The 15,976-nt window shown below is 41.3% G+C and overlaps 1 protein-coding gene across 2 annotated transcripts in view; it reads left to right on the top strand.

Annotated features, from left to right (window-relative positions):
• MYO5A (myosin VA) overlaps positions 1-15,976 on the top strand; it is a 198,946-nt gene that overhangs the window by 83,344 nt on the left and 99,626 nt on the right. For both annotated transcript variants that reach the window (XM_056572329.1, XM_056572328.1), the window contains exons 6-7: positions 10,054-10,197; positions 12,947-13,028. In XM_056572329.1, coding sequence (XP_056428304.1) covers positions 10,054-10,197; positions 12,947-13,028 — 226 coding nt within the window. The remainder of the gene's footprint in view (positions 1-10,053; positions 10,198-12,946; positions 13,029-15,976) is intronic.

The raw sequence follows: 15,976 nt of genomic DNA, 5'->3' as shown, positions 1-15,976 counted from the left end.
CTATTGTTGAACAGCATGATCATAATGCTCCTGCCATGACATTTCTTTACACTAGGTAATTTTGTCACTATATGTATCACAGAAGCGAACGGACTGCTACCTACGACAGCCTTCACAGCAGTGCTCATTCCCAGGATTTATTAGATTGATGAGTCCCTACACACTTAAAGCTAAAACCAACACTAAATTGCTAGTGATAAATATTACATATGTTTGTACCCACTGGTATAGCTGTATTCTCTTTATAAGTTGACACGTTTCCCTCTAAAGTCGATTTTTATTTAAAATGTAAAAATTGCCATAGACTAGTAAAAGTACTATTGCCATATACAGGTAAAATTTTAAGTAGTCAGAGCAGTGGCCAATGTTTCTGTTGAGTTTTTGTGGCCATTTTTGCAAATGTGTATGCCTAAGACCGAAAGAATTGTGCCTATTGTATAGGTACGTTGTGTATTGTAGGACGTTTTTGGAGTCAGTGCACCTGGTCATGGCAGGTCAGCTCACAGGATTTAATCAGTTTGCACGAACAACCTTAAAGGGGTATTCCAGGATTTTTTTTTTTTTATTGGACTATGCTACAGGGGCTGTAAAGTTAGAGTAATTCATAATATAGTGTCTTTACCTGTGTGTTACGGTATTCTCAAAATTCTTCTGTGATTTTCACTCCAATATTTATTTTTACCAGCATACAAAATGACTGTTGTCTCAGATTTTTCCCAGGTTGCAATGCGGCAGAGTCCTGACTCACTAGTCAGCTGATGACAGGGAGCCTGTCTGCTTCAATGGGTGAAGCGATCGCTTGGTGGGAGAGAGATTAATCTGCAACAGCTGAAGGCACCTTGATTGAAAACCACACTGATTTGAATGGATGCAGCTCATTTTTGTTTCAATGGGTGGGATGGCTGATGTGTGGGATGGAGGAAGATGGCATTGTGGGATTTGTAGTCAAAAAAAGAAAAGTCAAACAGGAAATACAAGTTCACAAAAAGCTAGCCACAGTGTTATGGTAATCTCACCACATAGCCATTTAGCCCCAAGACGAGCGCAGATCTTTCCTAAGCATGTCCATTACTGTCTGCCAGGTACGTACAAAAATCACCTTATGGTGGATAACCACTTTAATATAATCTATTAAAGGGGTACTCCACTGGCCAGCGTTTGGAACTAAATGTTCCGAATGCTGTTTTCGTGCTGCGGGGGCCGACCACGCCCCTTGTGACGTCATGGTCACGCCCCTCAATGCAAGTCAATGGGAGGGGGAGTGGCCGACCTGAATGTATTACATGTTGGCTAGCTTATTTTATTTTTTTATTTTTTTGCTGGTTTTGTCACAACAGGAAGTCTCTACAGGAAATGCATACATATTGGTGGTCATTACTAGAAAATATTAATGGCAAGTGGTGCTTTTTTAAAAAAAATCTAAAAAGCTGGTGGTTCACTTCCTGTTGCAGATGCTGCACTTCCTGTTGCTCAAAATGTTGAAACATCTAAATATCTAATGAACAAGCTTTGGCTGAGTTCAGTCCTCTTGATGATAACTTTACTGTAAGTTTAACTTAATGTTCTTTTGTTGCTTTTTTTTTTTTTTTTTTTTACTGCAAGATGGCTTAAAGCTTTGCTTTCACACTATAAAATACATCCGTTTTAAAGATCCGTTTGATGTTCCGTTATGAAAACCCTGAAAATCGGCCATTAAACGTCCGTTAGAAAATCCCATTATAGTCTATGGGATTTTTACATTATCCGTTTTAATCCGTTATAGTCCGTTATTAATAACGGACGTTATTTTGTGACGGAAGATAGTAACGGGAGAAATAGTGCATGCACTATTTCTTCCATTCATTCTCCCGTCACAAAATAATGTCCTTTATTAATAACGGACTATAACGGATTAAAACGGATAATGTAAAAATCCCATAGACTATAATGGGATTTTCTAACAGACGTATGGGATTTTCTAACGGACGTTTAATGGCCGATTTTCAGGGTTTTCATAACGGAACATCAAATGAATCTTTAATACGGATGTATTTTATAGTGTGAAAGCAGCCTAAGACTTTATTATTTATTTATTTATTTTTTTAACAGTTGTACCAGTGGATTTTTTTTATTTTTTATATACTTTGGCCCTGAGAAGAATTTGAATTAATTCTCATATAAATGTCATTCCTCTGCTGTATGTTTGACATGGACTACTGATAAACACTGTCTTATGACCAGTTTCTCATGAGGTGAACAACTGATCAGAGTTGTCGGTCATGGCTCGATGCTTTCAGAATACATGGTGCATTGTGCTTTACAGAACAGTTAAGAATAGGATATTATTGTGTCTAACATATTTATGTATCACGCACTGGTTTTAGTTTTTTATGCTTCCTTATGTCTCTGATCGGTGAGAATATGAAGAAACACACAGGAATTCAAGGTTAAATGCTTCTAGGAAAGCCAGCTCTCTTGGTCACGTTTTTGTTGGTGCATCACCTTCCACTCTGTAAAAGGAGACCTGTCAGTTCATTGGATTTACCCAGGAGTCCATACTTCTTGTGAACTTGACCAAATCACTGTCACAGTCATGTATAGTCCCCAGAGTGTTTTAGTAGAACGGTACATGCATATAATTACTCTCTGTATTATTTCAGCACAGTGATAGTGATAAGATTATTAATACACAATATGGAGGTATTATCTGGGTTCTGTGCAGCAGTATTATTGTGAAACTGTTATTTAATGAATTGAAGAGTAGTCTCCTATTCCTAAATCCTATTTAGAGCATAAAATGATCCACAGTCTTAAAACTAAAGGTTAGTGTACCTGTAATGGTGGTCCCAGCAACAAGATATCTACTTAAGTTTTGCTTCTCCCAAGACTATTACAATCTGGAGAGGAATTTGCTAGAAGTACCATAGGCATACATGTGATTTCTAACAAATACATATAAGGTTTAACACTCAGTGACTACTCATACTTTTTATTTTATGGCAGTTGCTAAGGGGCTTTGGGCTAGACTTCTGCATTTCTAATGTGCATACTGTCAGGAGTTGGGAAACCTTAGTTCCTGGTAGTTTAGCCTCTTACATGCCACGGTCAGGTTTGTGCAGGTGGCAGTTAACTGAACTGTTCGTCTCTCTTAGGCCTGGTTCACACAGCTGAAGATGTATGGACTTTTGAATAGTCTGGTGGGCACTAGGACCCTTAGGAAATGCACAATCTCACAGATGGCAATGCATTTTCGATTGGAATTTGCAGAAAGAATACACAAGTCTATGTTTTTGCAGACACTGCAATTGGGATTTCTGCTGTGTGCACAATGCCGCAGAATCCCATTAAAATCAGTGGGACTATGCTGCAGCAGAATGTCCGTGAGGAATATTCCTGTAGACATTCTGCTGTGTGAACATAGCCTTACCCCATTGGCAGCCCGGCAACATGATTGCCAGGGGCTCAGGAGATCTCATGAAGTCCCCCAGGTCTGCCATGGATGTGCTTACAGACGGCTGAAATGCATAATACACTGCACTACAGTAGTAGTGCAGCGAGTTATTTCAGCGATCAGAAGATCGCTGGTGAAAGTACCTTAATAAAACTAGTTGAACAGTAAAAGTAAAAAAAAATTTAATAGTATTAAGCATTGGATCATTTTAAAAACCTAAACATATTTGGTATTGCCTCGTCCTTAACCATTCGACAAGCAGAGATGTCAGCAGAGAGCACTGTTGCCAGACAGAAAAGAACAACTCAACTGATAATTATTGGAAGGATTAAGATTTTTTAATAGAAGTAATTTACAAATCTGTTTAATTTTCTGGAGCCAGTTAATGTAAAAAAAAGAATTTTTTTCCTGGAACACCCCTTTAATCCTTCCAGTAATTATCAGCTGCTGTATGATCCACAGGAAGTTCTTTTCTTCTTGAATTTCCTTTCTATCTGACCACAGTGCTCTCTGCTGACACCTCTGTCATAGCAGGAGAGGTTTGCTCTGGGGAATTGCTTCTACTCTGGACAGTTGTTAAAATGTACAGAGGTGTCAGCAGAGAGCACTGTGGTCAGACAGAAAGAAAATTCAAAAAGAAAAGAACTTCCTGTGGAGCATATAACAGCTGATAAGTACTGGAAGGATTAAGATTTTTAAATAGAAGTAATTTACAAATCTGTTTAACTTTCTGGCACCAGTTGATTTAGAAGAAAATGTTTTCCAGTGGAGTACCCCTTTAAAGATACATAGGATTCTTGTCTAACAGCACGGATGTGCCACACATTACCCCATGTAGCACTCCCAGTTTTCATCAATAGTTCATGGTTTTGACCTTTATTCACTTAACTAAGTGCTGGCTGTAAACTTGCACTTTAATGATACAACAGGCTCACTGGGTCATTGACCACCATTAACCGGGTCAATAAAAAAGGAAATAATTGTTGTTAATTCATATGAACAATTGGGCATCTTTTCCCAGAATCCCGCAGACAATAAAATATTTAAAGGCTACTCCTGAATGGATAAACGGACTAGGTACAGATACAGAAACCTAAAAATACCTATCATGTGGCAGCCTTGTAGGAGCGCGAGGACACTACCTTCTCTTGTACAGAATTACCATTGAGAATAATGTATTTCAGTGTGATTTTTACATGCAAGTCAAGAATCATGTGCAAAGTCATAACACTGTCTCATGCCTGTAAGCAGGAGGGTGGTGTCTAGCATTATGCAATGCTTCTATTTATCACAAATACACTTGTATATCTTCACAATACATCTTAGAAATCATGTTTCCCTACTTATCGTACCATTATCCTCCAACAACAAATTTACAATTTCTTGTGCACCGTTATATATCATAAGGTACACCATTAGGTCTTCTCTATGTCCTAGGTAAAGCCACATATAATGTTTTCAGGTACATAATATCAATATGTCCATGATAAGCATCATTATACTATACACAGTTACAAAAAAAGGAATATGTCCATTATAAGCGTCATTATACTATACACAGTTACAGTGCACAGTTAAAAAAAAATGTCCATCAAGTTCTATACATTTACTATACATATATAAATATCTATTTTTTAATATGCACTCTTTTGTAGTTGCTGGGTTTATTCTCCACCAGTGAGTTTTGAGAATTTTAAGGTCATTCTCCATGGGTGAGAGGGTCATTGAGATAAATGAACCAATTAGTAGTTCAACCTAGATCTGTGGAATTCATACATTCCATCTGATTATTAGCACTTAAGTTAGCGCCAAGAATGAGAATAAGGTGAACTAAGTCTTAACATTACATGGAAAATTCAGCCATATAGTTTACCCTGGGCTAAAAACAGTAAAGAAAATAGATCAGTTTCCCAAAAGTATATGTATGTTATTGCATAATTTTTACTCAGTGTTACTTTTCATCCAGTGGAAAATTGTATATCGAATATAATATTACAGGGCTTGACATATCCCAGGTGGCTAGGGGTGCCAAAGAGAAAAAAGAAATAAAAAGAAAGATATGTACAGTCATGGCCATAAATGTTGGCACCCCGGAAATTTTTCAAGAAAATGAAGTATTTCTCACAGAAAAGAATTGCAGTAACTAATATTTTGCTATACACATGTTTATTCCCTTTGTGTGTATTTTAACTAAACCAAAAAAGGGAGGAAAAAAGCTAGTTTGTTTGACATAATGTCACACCAAACTCCAAAAATGGGCTGGACAAAATTATTGGCACCCTTATCTTAGTATTTGGTTGCACACCCTTTGGAAAAAATAACTGAAATCAGTGACTTCCTATAACCATCAATAAGCTTCTTACACCTCTCAGCCGGAATGTTGGACCACTCTTCCTTTGCAAACTGCTCCAGGTCTCTTATTGGAAGGGCGCCTTTACCCTACAGCAATTTTAAGATCTCTCCACAGGTGTTCAATGGGATTTAGATCTGGACCCATTGTTGGCCACTTCAGAACTCTCCAGCGCTTTGTTGCCATCCATTTCTGGGTGCTTTTTGATGTATATTTGGGATCATTGTCCTGCTGGAAGACACAAGATCTCAGATGCAAACCCAGCTTTCTTACATCGGGCTGTACAGTGCGACCCAAAATCCATTGGTAATCCTCAGATTTCATGATGCTTTGCACACATTCAAGGCCCAGTGCCAGAGGCAGCAAAATAACCCCAAAATATCATTGAACCTTCTCCATATTTCACTGTAGGTACTGTGTTCTTTTCTTTGTAGGCCTCATTCCATTTTTGGTAAACAGTAGAATGATATGCTTTACCAAAAAGCTCTATCTTGGGCTCATCTGTCCACAAGACGTTTTCCCAGAAGGATTTTGGCTTACTCAAGTTCATTTTGGCAAAATGTAGTCTTTCTTTTTTATGTCTCTGTGTCAGCAGCGGGGTTCTCCTGAGTCTCCTGCCATAGCGTTTAATTTAATTTAAATGTCGATGGATAGTTCACACTGACACTGGTGCTCCCTGAGCCTGCAGGACAGCTTGAATATCTTTGGAACTTGTTTGAGGCTGCTTATCCACTATCCAGAATATCGCGCGTTGACACCTTTCATACATTTTTCTCTTCTGTCCATGCCCAGGGAGATTAGCTACAGTGCCATGGGTTGCAAATTTCTTGATAATATTGCACACTGTGGACAAAGGCAAATCTAGATCTCTGGAGATGGACTTGTAACCTATAGATTGTAGATATTTTGCCACAATTTTGGTTCTCAAGTCCTCAGACAGTTATCTTCTCCTTTTTCTGTTGTCAATGCATAGTGTGGCACACACAGACACACAATGCAAAAACTAAGTGAACTTCTCTCCTTTTTATCTTCTTTCCGGTGTGAATTGCCCCAGGTGAGTTTAAAGGAGCATCACATGCTTGAAACAATCTTTAGCCACAATTTTGAAAGGGTGCCAATAATTTTGTCCAGACCATTTTTGGAGTTTGGTGTGACATTATGTCCAATTTGTTTTTTTTCCTCCCTTTTTTGGTTTAGTTCCAATACACACAAAGGGAATAAACATGGGTATAGCAAAACATGTGTTACTGCAATCTTTTTCTGTGAGAAGTACTTTTTCTTGAAAAATTTCAGGGGCACCAACATTTACGCCCATGACTGTATGTGTACATAATATTATTTGATATTATTTGGTTTTGCCACGTACATAATTGTCATGACTATTAAAGAGTACCCATCATAAATTAATCTGTCCCTAAATCCCTCCAGCATCTGTCCCTGACTGATCCTGATACTAATCCTGCCTTTTATTATTTTCAAAATCCCCCTTTTTATCGGCTTCTCTGCCTGCTCAGTTATCTGTGGTCCAGTGAGGGAGGAGGTGGGCGTGGCCCGACAGAACGTGGCAATGTCATCTGATGCCTGCCAGGGACGGCTTCTGCCCTTCTTCCTGTATGCTGCGATCCCTCTCAGGAGCGCGCATGCAGCCGCAGCACTAACCACAATAGGATTCTTCCTCCAGGCTGTGCAGCTTATCTCGTCCTATCTCCTCCGCCGCTGGCGCTGCACTGGGGTTGCGCGCAGCAGGATGAATAATACAAGAGGAGAAGGGGGAGAATCAGGGGGTGGGGATATTTAAATTAGGCACGCACCGTGCTCGCTCTCTGCCTGTTTCATATACAGGCAGAGAGCGAGCTGCGGACGAGATTTTCTGGAGTGGGACCACTGCACGGCCAGCATTATGTATGTGCCCTACATGAGGGGGGGGGGTAAGGCTTCGGACCCAGTAGGGTGACACCTAGTGGCCAGGATTTCAAAGGTCAAAAAAAGTGTTATAAGTACATTTATTTTAATGAAATATATTCGAAAGATTTCTATTATTTAATCTATATTATATCAAAAGTTTACTTTAATGAGAGTGCCCACTTAATTGATCATATTTCTGATGGTCGGCTGTGTAAATGCTATAAAAATTCCAAACGCAGATTTTTTGGTCACATCCTAAAACAATTTGAATGAAATGTGACCAAAAAGTAAAGACTAAGAAATAAGTGGTACCAGAAGAAATTACAGCTCATGGCGCAAAAACTTAATATTTTTTTTATCACACTGTTTGTAAAAAAAAATAAAATTGGCGTTTAACTTGATGGTCATCGGCAGATCCACAGAGTAAAACATGTTGCAGATCCATTGCGTGTGACCCTACCTTAAAGATTTTTACAGAGCAAATTTCTTCCAAAAACAGCAACACGTGTTCTCAGGTTGTGTGTGGTATAACAACTTGGCTCCATTCACTTTACTAAAACTTAGCTGCAATACAGGACAGGTGTTGTGCTATTTTTCTAATTCTGGATAACCCCTTTAAGAACTTTTCTGCTGGCATAAAACTTTTTTTTTTTTTTTTTTTTTAAGATTGATGTTGATCAATTGTTTTATTCTCTGCCTGGTAGAAAGAAAAAAAAACTTACTCTGTGGGTGATTTACCTCGCGCCTAAATCTGCTGTAATTTCAACATGGCCCGAACTGCTTATTGTTGGTACCATATACATAGTTATCAATAACAATTGGGAAATGTTTCATTTTCTTCCCTGTATTTAATGGGCACTGTCACTGTCATATTTTTTGTATGATACAGCAGGTAAAATAAATAAGATTTTTAATTTACTCGCTGTAATAAAATTTCTTTTTATGTCACTTTCATGGCCTTATAATTCTGTGCACTAGGGTTCTCCCTCTGGTCCAGACTGCATTCAGTCTGCTCAAAAGCACAGACTTTGGTATCCTGCTGGACTGGCAGGAGACAAAACTCAAGAAGTGCAGTCTGGCACTGAATAGCACTCCCTCTCTGCCTTTGTATAAAACGGGGAGAGCAAGTGCTATGGCCAGACCGCACTTCCTGAGTTTGGTTTCCTGCCAGGAGACCAAAGTCTGTGCTTTTGAGCAGAGAGAATGTGGTCTGGAGCAGAAGGGAGACCCCTAGTGGCCAGATTTATAAGGGCATGAAAGTGACATAAAACACATTTTTTTCTTTTACAGGGAGTAAATTACAAATCTTATTTATTTTACCAACTCTATCATATGCCAAAAAATAATTTTAATGACAGTGCCCATTTAAGGTATTTTTATCAATAAAGGAAAATGTGCGTCGCTCACACAAATATTTTCGAAGTCTTTCTTAGAAAAACTGAAATACACTTGTTTAATTTGTATCATGAATCCATGCTTTTATGGACAGCTGTGAAGGAGTGTTCCCATCTGGTACATTTATGACCCATCCATAGGATATGTCACACATGTCTAATAGGGGCAGGTTCCCGCATCCATCTTGAGATTGAGCCCCCCTCCCCAGCTCTATCCAGCTTGCTTGTAAAGGCAGGAGGTGGCTGGGATTCCGAAAAACCATCCTGCTCAGATTTTTTATGGCTTCTCAACTGCATACAGCAGTCACAAGTGGACTAGAGAGGGGCCCCCAATCTCAAGATTGGTGAAGGTCTTAAACATTGGACCTGCATCTATCAGACATTCATGGCATCAAGAGGCAGCAATCACAAAGTCTATAGGAAACTTATATATAGTTAAAATGTACCTGTCGTCAACAAAAACTTTTTATGTAATGTAGATTATACCATTATATGTATATTTGTAATATACATTGGTTAAAAATGGTGTATATTTTTTGGTGAAAAAATGCTGTCCCTGCTGCTATTGTCTGTGTGTCTCTATGATGAGTCCAAAAACAGGATGTGAGGGTAGGACAAGCAGGGATCTGTGCAGACTCATTGCTTGTCAATCATCCTGATGTATGAGCCTCAGTGCACACTGTCCTGCTTTCTGTTACTGCACAGAGCCCTGCTTGTCCTCATAGAGACACACAGACAATAGCTGCAAGGACAAAAATATACACATTTTTAACCAATGTATATTACAAATTTATATATATATATATATATATATATATATATATATATATAATGGTATTATCTACATTATATAAAAAGTGTTTGTTGACGACAGGTACACTTTAATTTCCATTAAACCAGAAATCTCATTTAGCTTTATGTTCTCCATTTTCATCTTTCCTCACTTAGTTTGAGAATTGTGTGTTTTTCTACAGGCTATTGGAAATGCAAAGACCACAAGGAATGACAACAGCAGTCGCTTTGGAAAATACATAGAGATTGGTTTTGATAAGAGGTACCGGATTGTTGGTGCTCACATGAGGACATACCTACTGGAGAAATCTAGAGTGGTGTTTCAGGTATGTGCCTGTGTATGTTAATTGAGTACAAGAAACCAGATAAAAATAAGCAGAGCCCAGCATAGGATGTGCAGTGACTGAAGGCACTGCTCCCTGTACGTGTAGAAAGACAATGGCCCCGATTTACTATTGTAAACCCAACATGTTTTGTCGGGTTGTGCACCAGATTGTGGCCCATTGTGCCAGAAATTCTGTCTGCGCCAGAATGTGCGCCAAAATTTGCGCCAGAATTTAATAAACCCGACCAGGGGTGTGACTGCCGTGAAAAGTGGGCATGGTCGACGAAAAGGGGTTGTGTCCCCGGTATTTTCTCAAAAACCCAACATATTTACTAAGGTTTCCACAGAAAATTTGGTGGATTTGAGTTGAGGAAAAACTGACAGATCAGAGCATGTGTAAAAAAAAAAAAAAAAAAGCAAAATGTAGGAAAACCTTAGTAAATACCGTGGAAAAAATTATAGGGAATTAAAACCCACAAAGAAAACTCCACTCCACTATTCGTAAATCAGGGCCATAGTGTATATGACGGCTATCAGTCTGACATGGAGATCACTTGGAATGTAAAGCCAAGATGGATGGATCAATAACTGTAAGCCAAACTTTAAAAAAGTCCAATAGATGTTATGTATGAAAAAAGAAAAAAAATAGCTTGGGCATTAAGGCCCAGAAGGCAAACTAGGGAAAAGGGGTTAACCACACAGAACATCCTATTTTTTTTTTTTTTTAATGAAGCTGAAATACACTAGGCATTCTTTACACAATAACAATAAACGCTATGATGTCTTGCCGATAAAATTCTTAATCCTTCCAGTACTTATTAGCGGCTGTATACTACAGAGGAAATTCTTTTTTTTGTTTGTTTGTTTTTCTGTCACGACCACAGTGCTCTCTGCTGACACTTCTGTCCATTTTAGGAACTGTCCAGAGCAGCATATGTTTGCTATGGGGATTTTCTCCTGCTCTGGACAGTTCCTGACATGGACAGAGGTGTCAGCAGAGAGCACTGTGGTAGTGACAGAAAAGAAATCCAAAAAGAAAATAATTTCCTCTGTAGTATACAGCCACTAATAAGTACTGGAAGGTTTAAGATTTTTTTTAATGGGAGTAATTTACAAATCTGTTTAACTTTCTGGCTTCATTTGATTAAAAAAAAAAAAATAACGTTTTCCACTGGAGTACCCCTTTTAATCAATTCTAAACAAAAAATCTCTAAAAAAAAAAAAAAAAAAAAAAAAAAAAAAAAAAAAACCTCTAATAATTAGACATGTTCTATATTATTGGAAGGAAGTGTTAACTACGACCTTGTCCCTTTATATGTATTAGCTGACATTTATTTTCCACTCTCTATTCCTACGTGAGCGTGTTCTTAGCCTTTGTAAATCCCGTGGCTCTTAGCTCTTTTCGACCTAGTATGATCTTGTGATGCAATATGAGAACATCTGTACAGAGTGCTCAGCATTGGGTTAATCTTCCTGTGGTTAATCTGGTCTTCATGCATGGTCACTCATCGTCTGTTCTCAGACATGTTCTCCTCCATAGACTGTGTGAATGCAGGATGCAGGCTTTGATGGCATCTGATTAAATGTAGTAATGACAGAAGGTTAAAAATTCCTGCAGAATCCTATAAGACTGTTAAATCTAGGGCACGAGCCTTAAAGGGGTACTCCACTGGCCAGCGTTTGGAACTAAATGTTCCGAACGCTGTTTCCACACTACGGGGATCGACCTCGCCCCTCGTGATGTCATGGCCACACCCCTCAATGCAAGTCTATGGGAGGGGCGTGACTACTGTCACGCCCCTCCCATAGACTTGCATTGAGGGGATGTGGCCATGACTTCACGAGGGGCGTGGCCGATCCTTGTAGCCCGAAAACAGCGTTCGGAACATTTTAGTTCCAAACGCAGGCCAGTGGAGTATACCTTTTAAACAGTTAAGTTAGCTAAAGGGGTACTCCGGGGGAAAACTTTTTTTTTTTTTTTTTTCAAATCAACTGGTGCCAGAAAGTTAAACAGATTTGTAAATTACTTCTATTAAAAAAATCTTAATCCTTTCAGTACTTATTAGCTGCTGAATACTACAGAGGAAATTCTTTTCTTTTTGGAACACAGAGCTCTCTGCTGACATCACGACCACAGTGCTCTCTGCTGACACCTCTGTCCATTTTAGGAACTGTCCAGAGCAGCATATGTTTGCTATGGGGATTTTCTCCTACTCTGGACAGTTCTCAAAATGGACAGAGATGTCAGCAGAGGGCACTGTGCTCGTGATGTCAGCAGACAGCTCTGTGTCCCAAAAAGAAAAGAATTTCCTCTGTAGTATTCAGCAGCTAATAAGTACTGGAAGGATTAAGATTTTTTTTATAGAAGTAATTTACAAATTTGTTCGACTTTCTGGCACCAGTTGATTTAATAAAAAAAATAAAAAATAAAAATAAAGTTTTCCACTGGAGTACCCCTTTAAGTGTAAAAGTCTGTACCTTTTCCAGTTCTAATTATCATTGCCACCTGCTTGGAACTAGATTTGTGCCTACAAGGAATAGAGTTTCTTGGAATAAAAGGCATATGCTTGAACAGCAGTGCTGAATCAGCCTGTATACTGCTTAGTAAGCTGGGTTATCGTGAGATTTAATGCTTGCCGAGGCAGACTTTCTGCAGACTTCCAAGTCATTCAGAGTTTCTCCCTGTGTGAGCAATGCAGTAATGCGCGTATTGACTTTTCTCTGTGTATACTGACTGTTCTTTGTTATAGGCAGAAGAAGAAAGAAATTATCACATATTTTACCAACTGTGTGCATCGGCCTCTCTGCCAGAGTTCAGCGCGCTCAAACTGGGTAGGTTATGTATAGGACGAAAATGGTTTGTGAGCTGGAGGGAGGTTTTATACTGTTGAGGTTAGGTGCTAGGCCTACAGGGGAGACATCCTGCAGATGGTATTAAATGGGCATTGTCTCCTGAACCGTCCCCTCTAGTTATGTGACATTGGATTGCTGTATATGGAGGCGGCCATGTGTGATATAGCGTCAAAGGAAAATGGTCAGCCTGTTCATCCACACTAAATACACGGGGTTATAGTGTGGGTGGACAGGAGTCCAAGGGGTCACTTACTTAAATATGTGCAGTAGGTCCTGAGATAGGTCCCCCAGAAGATCCTCTGCTGAATTCAGTGAATCGCGTGCAGGGGGCGGGGCCTCGCCAACTCAACTTACACATTCATTGTCTTTGACTCCACATCCTAGTGAAGTGATGTCACACACAATGGATATGTTAGTTGAGGCGGCAAAGCCCCGCCCCCTGCACGCAATTCACTTATTTAGCAGATGATCTTCTGGGGGACATATCTCAGGACCTACTGCACATATTTAAGTAAGTGACCCCTTGTTTTGACTCCTGTCCACCCACACTATAACCCAGCGTATTGGGTTTAGTGTCGGTAAACAGGCTGACAGTTTTACTTTAAAACATTTTTTTATAACCAGCGTGAGTAAAATTGATCAGTGTCTCAGCCCCTAATACTATGGGGGACACATTGCACACTATTTGTCACGATGCCGGCTGGCAGGAGGTGGATCCTCTGTGCCAGAGAGGGATTGGCGTGGACCGTGCTAGTGGACCGGTTCTAAGTCACTACTGGTGTTCACCAGAGCCCGCCGCAAAGCGGGATGGTCTTGCTGCGGCGGTAGTGACCAGGTCGTATCCACTAGCAACGGCTCAACCTCTCTGACTGCTGAAGATAGGCGCGGTACAAGGGAGTAGACAGAAGCAAGGTCGGACGTAGCAGAAGGTCGGGGCAGGCAGCAAGGATCGTAGTCAGGGGCAACGGCAGGAGGTCTGGAACACAGGCTAGGAACACACAAGGAACGCTTTCACTGGCACAATGGCAACAAGATCCGGCGAGGGAGTGCAGGGGAAGTGAGGTATACATAGGGAGTGCACAGGTGAACACACTGATTAGAACCACTGCGCCAATCAGCGGCGCAGTGGCCCTTTAAATCGCAGAGACCCGGCGCGCGCGCGCCCTAGGGAGCGGGGCCGCGCGCGCCGGGACAGGACCGACGGAGAGCGAGTCAGGTACGGGAGCCGGGGTGCGCATCGCGAGCGGGCGCCACCCGCATCGCGAATCGCATCCCGGCTGGAGGCGGTATCGCAGCGCACCCGGTCAGTGGATCTGACCGGGGCGCTGCGGGAGCGAGAGTGTAGCGAGCACTCCGGGGAGGAGCGGGGACCCGGAGCGCTCGGCGTAACAGTACCCCCCCCCCCCCCCTTGGGTCTCCCCCTCTTCTTGGAGCCTGAGAACCTGAGGACCAGACTTTTATCTAGGATATTGTCCTCAGGTTCCCAGGATCTCTCTTCAGGGCCACAGCCCTCCCAGTCAACCAAAAAAAAGGTTTTTCCTCTGACCTTTTTGGAGGCCAGTATCTCCTTTACAGGAAAGATGTCCGAAGAACCGGAGACAGGAGTGGGAGAGATAAGTTTAGGAGAGAAACGGTTGATGATGAGTGGTTTAAGAAGAGAAACGTGAAAGGCATTAGGAATACGAAGAGAAGGAGGAAGAAGAAGTTTATAAGAGACAGGATTAATCTGGCACAAAATTTTGAAAGGACCAAGATAGCGTGGTCCCAATTTGTAGCTGGGAACACGGAAGCGGACATATTTAGCGGAGAGACATACCTTGTCTCCGGGAGAAAAAATGGGGGGAGCTCTTCTTTTCTTATCAGCAAACTTCTTCATGCGTGATGAAGCCTGTAAGAGAGAATTTTGGGTCTCTTTCCATATGGTGGAAAGATCACGAGTTATTTCATCCACAGCGGGCAAACCAGAGGGCAAGGGAGTAGGGAGGGGGGGAAGAGGGTGACGGCCGTACACCACGAAAAATGGGGATTTGGAAGAAGATTCAGAGACTCTGAAGTTGTACGAGAATTCGGCCCATGGTAGAAGATCTGCCCAGTCATCCTGGCGGGAAGAAACAAAATGTCGTAAATAATCACCCAGGACTTGGTTAATTCTTTCTACTTGCCCATTGGATTGAGGATGATAAGCAGAAGAAAAGTTCAATTTAATCTTGAGTTGTTTACAGAGAGCCCTCCAGAATTTTGACACGAATTGGACGCCTCTATCCGAGACGATCTGCGTGGGCAACCCGTGAAGACGAAAAATGTGTACAAAAAATTGTTTAGCCAACTGAGGCGCAGAAGGAAGACCAGGAAGGGGAATAAAATGTGCCATCTTGGAAAATCGATCAACGACCACCCAAACAACAGTGTTGCCACGGGATGGGGGTAAGTCTGTAATAAAGTCCATACCAATCAGAGACCAAGGCTGTTCGGGGACAGGCAGAGGATGAAGAAGACCAGCAGGCTTCTGGCGAGGAGTCTTATCCCGGGCACAGACAGTGCAGGCCCGCACAAAATCAACAACATCCGTCTCCAGAGTCGGCCACCAATAGAAACGAGAGATGAGTTGCACGGATTTCTTGATGCCCGCATGGCCTGCGAGATGGGAGGAGTGACCCCATTTGAGGATTCCGAGGCGTTGGCGTGGAGAGACGAAGGTCTTCCCTGGAGGAGTTTGCCTGATGGAGGCTGGAGAAGTGGAGATCAGGCAATCCGGAGGAATAATGTGTTGCGGAGAGAGCTCTACTTCCGAGGCCTCCGAGGAACGAGAGAGAGCATCGGCCCTAATGTTCTTATCGGCAGGGCGAAAGTGAATTTCAAAATTAAACCGGGCAAAGAACAGAGACCACCTGGCCTGGCGAGGATTCAGCCGTTGGGCAGACTGGAGA

This window comes from Hyla sarda, chromosome 4 (genome assembly GCF_029499605.1).
Source record: "Hyla sarda isolate aHylSar1 chromosome 4, aHylSar1.hap1, whole genome shotgun sequence".
Lineage (NCBI taxonomy): Eukaryota > Metazoa > Chordata > Amphibia > Anura > Hylidae > Hyla > Hyla sarda.
The sequence above is the reverse complement of the archived record's forward strand: the minus strand, read 5'-3'. Positions and strand labels throughout refer to the sequence as shown.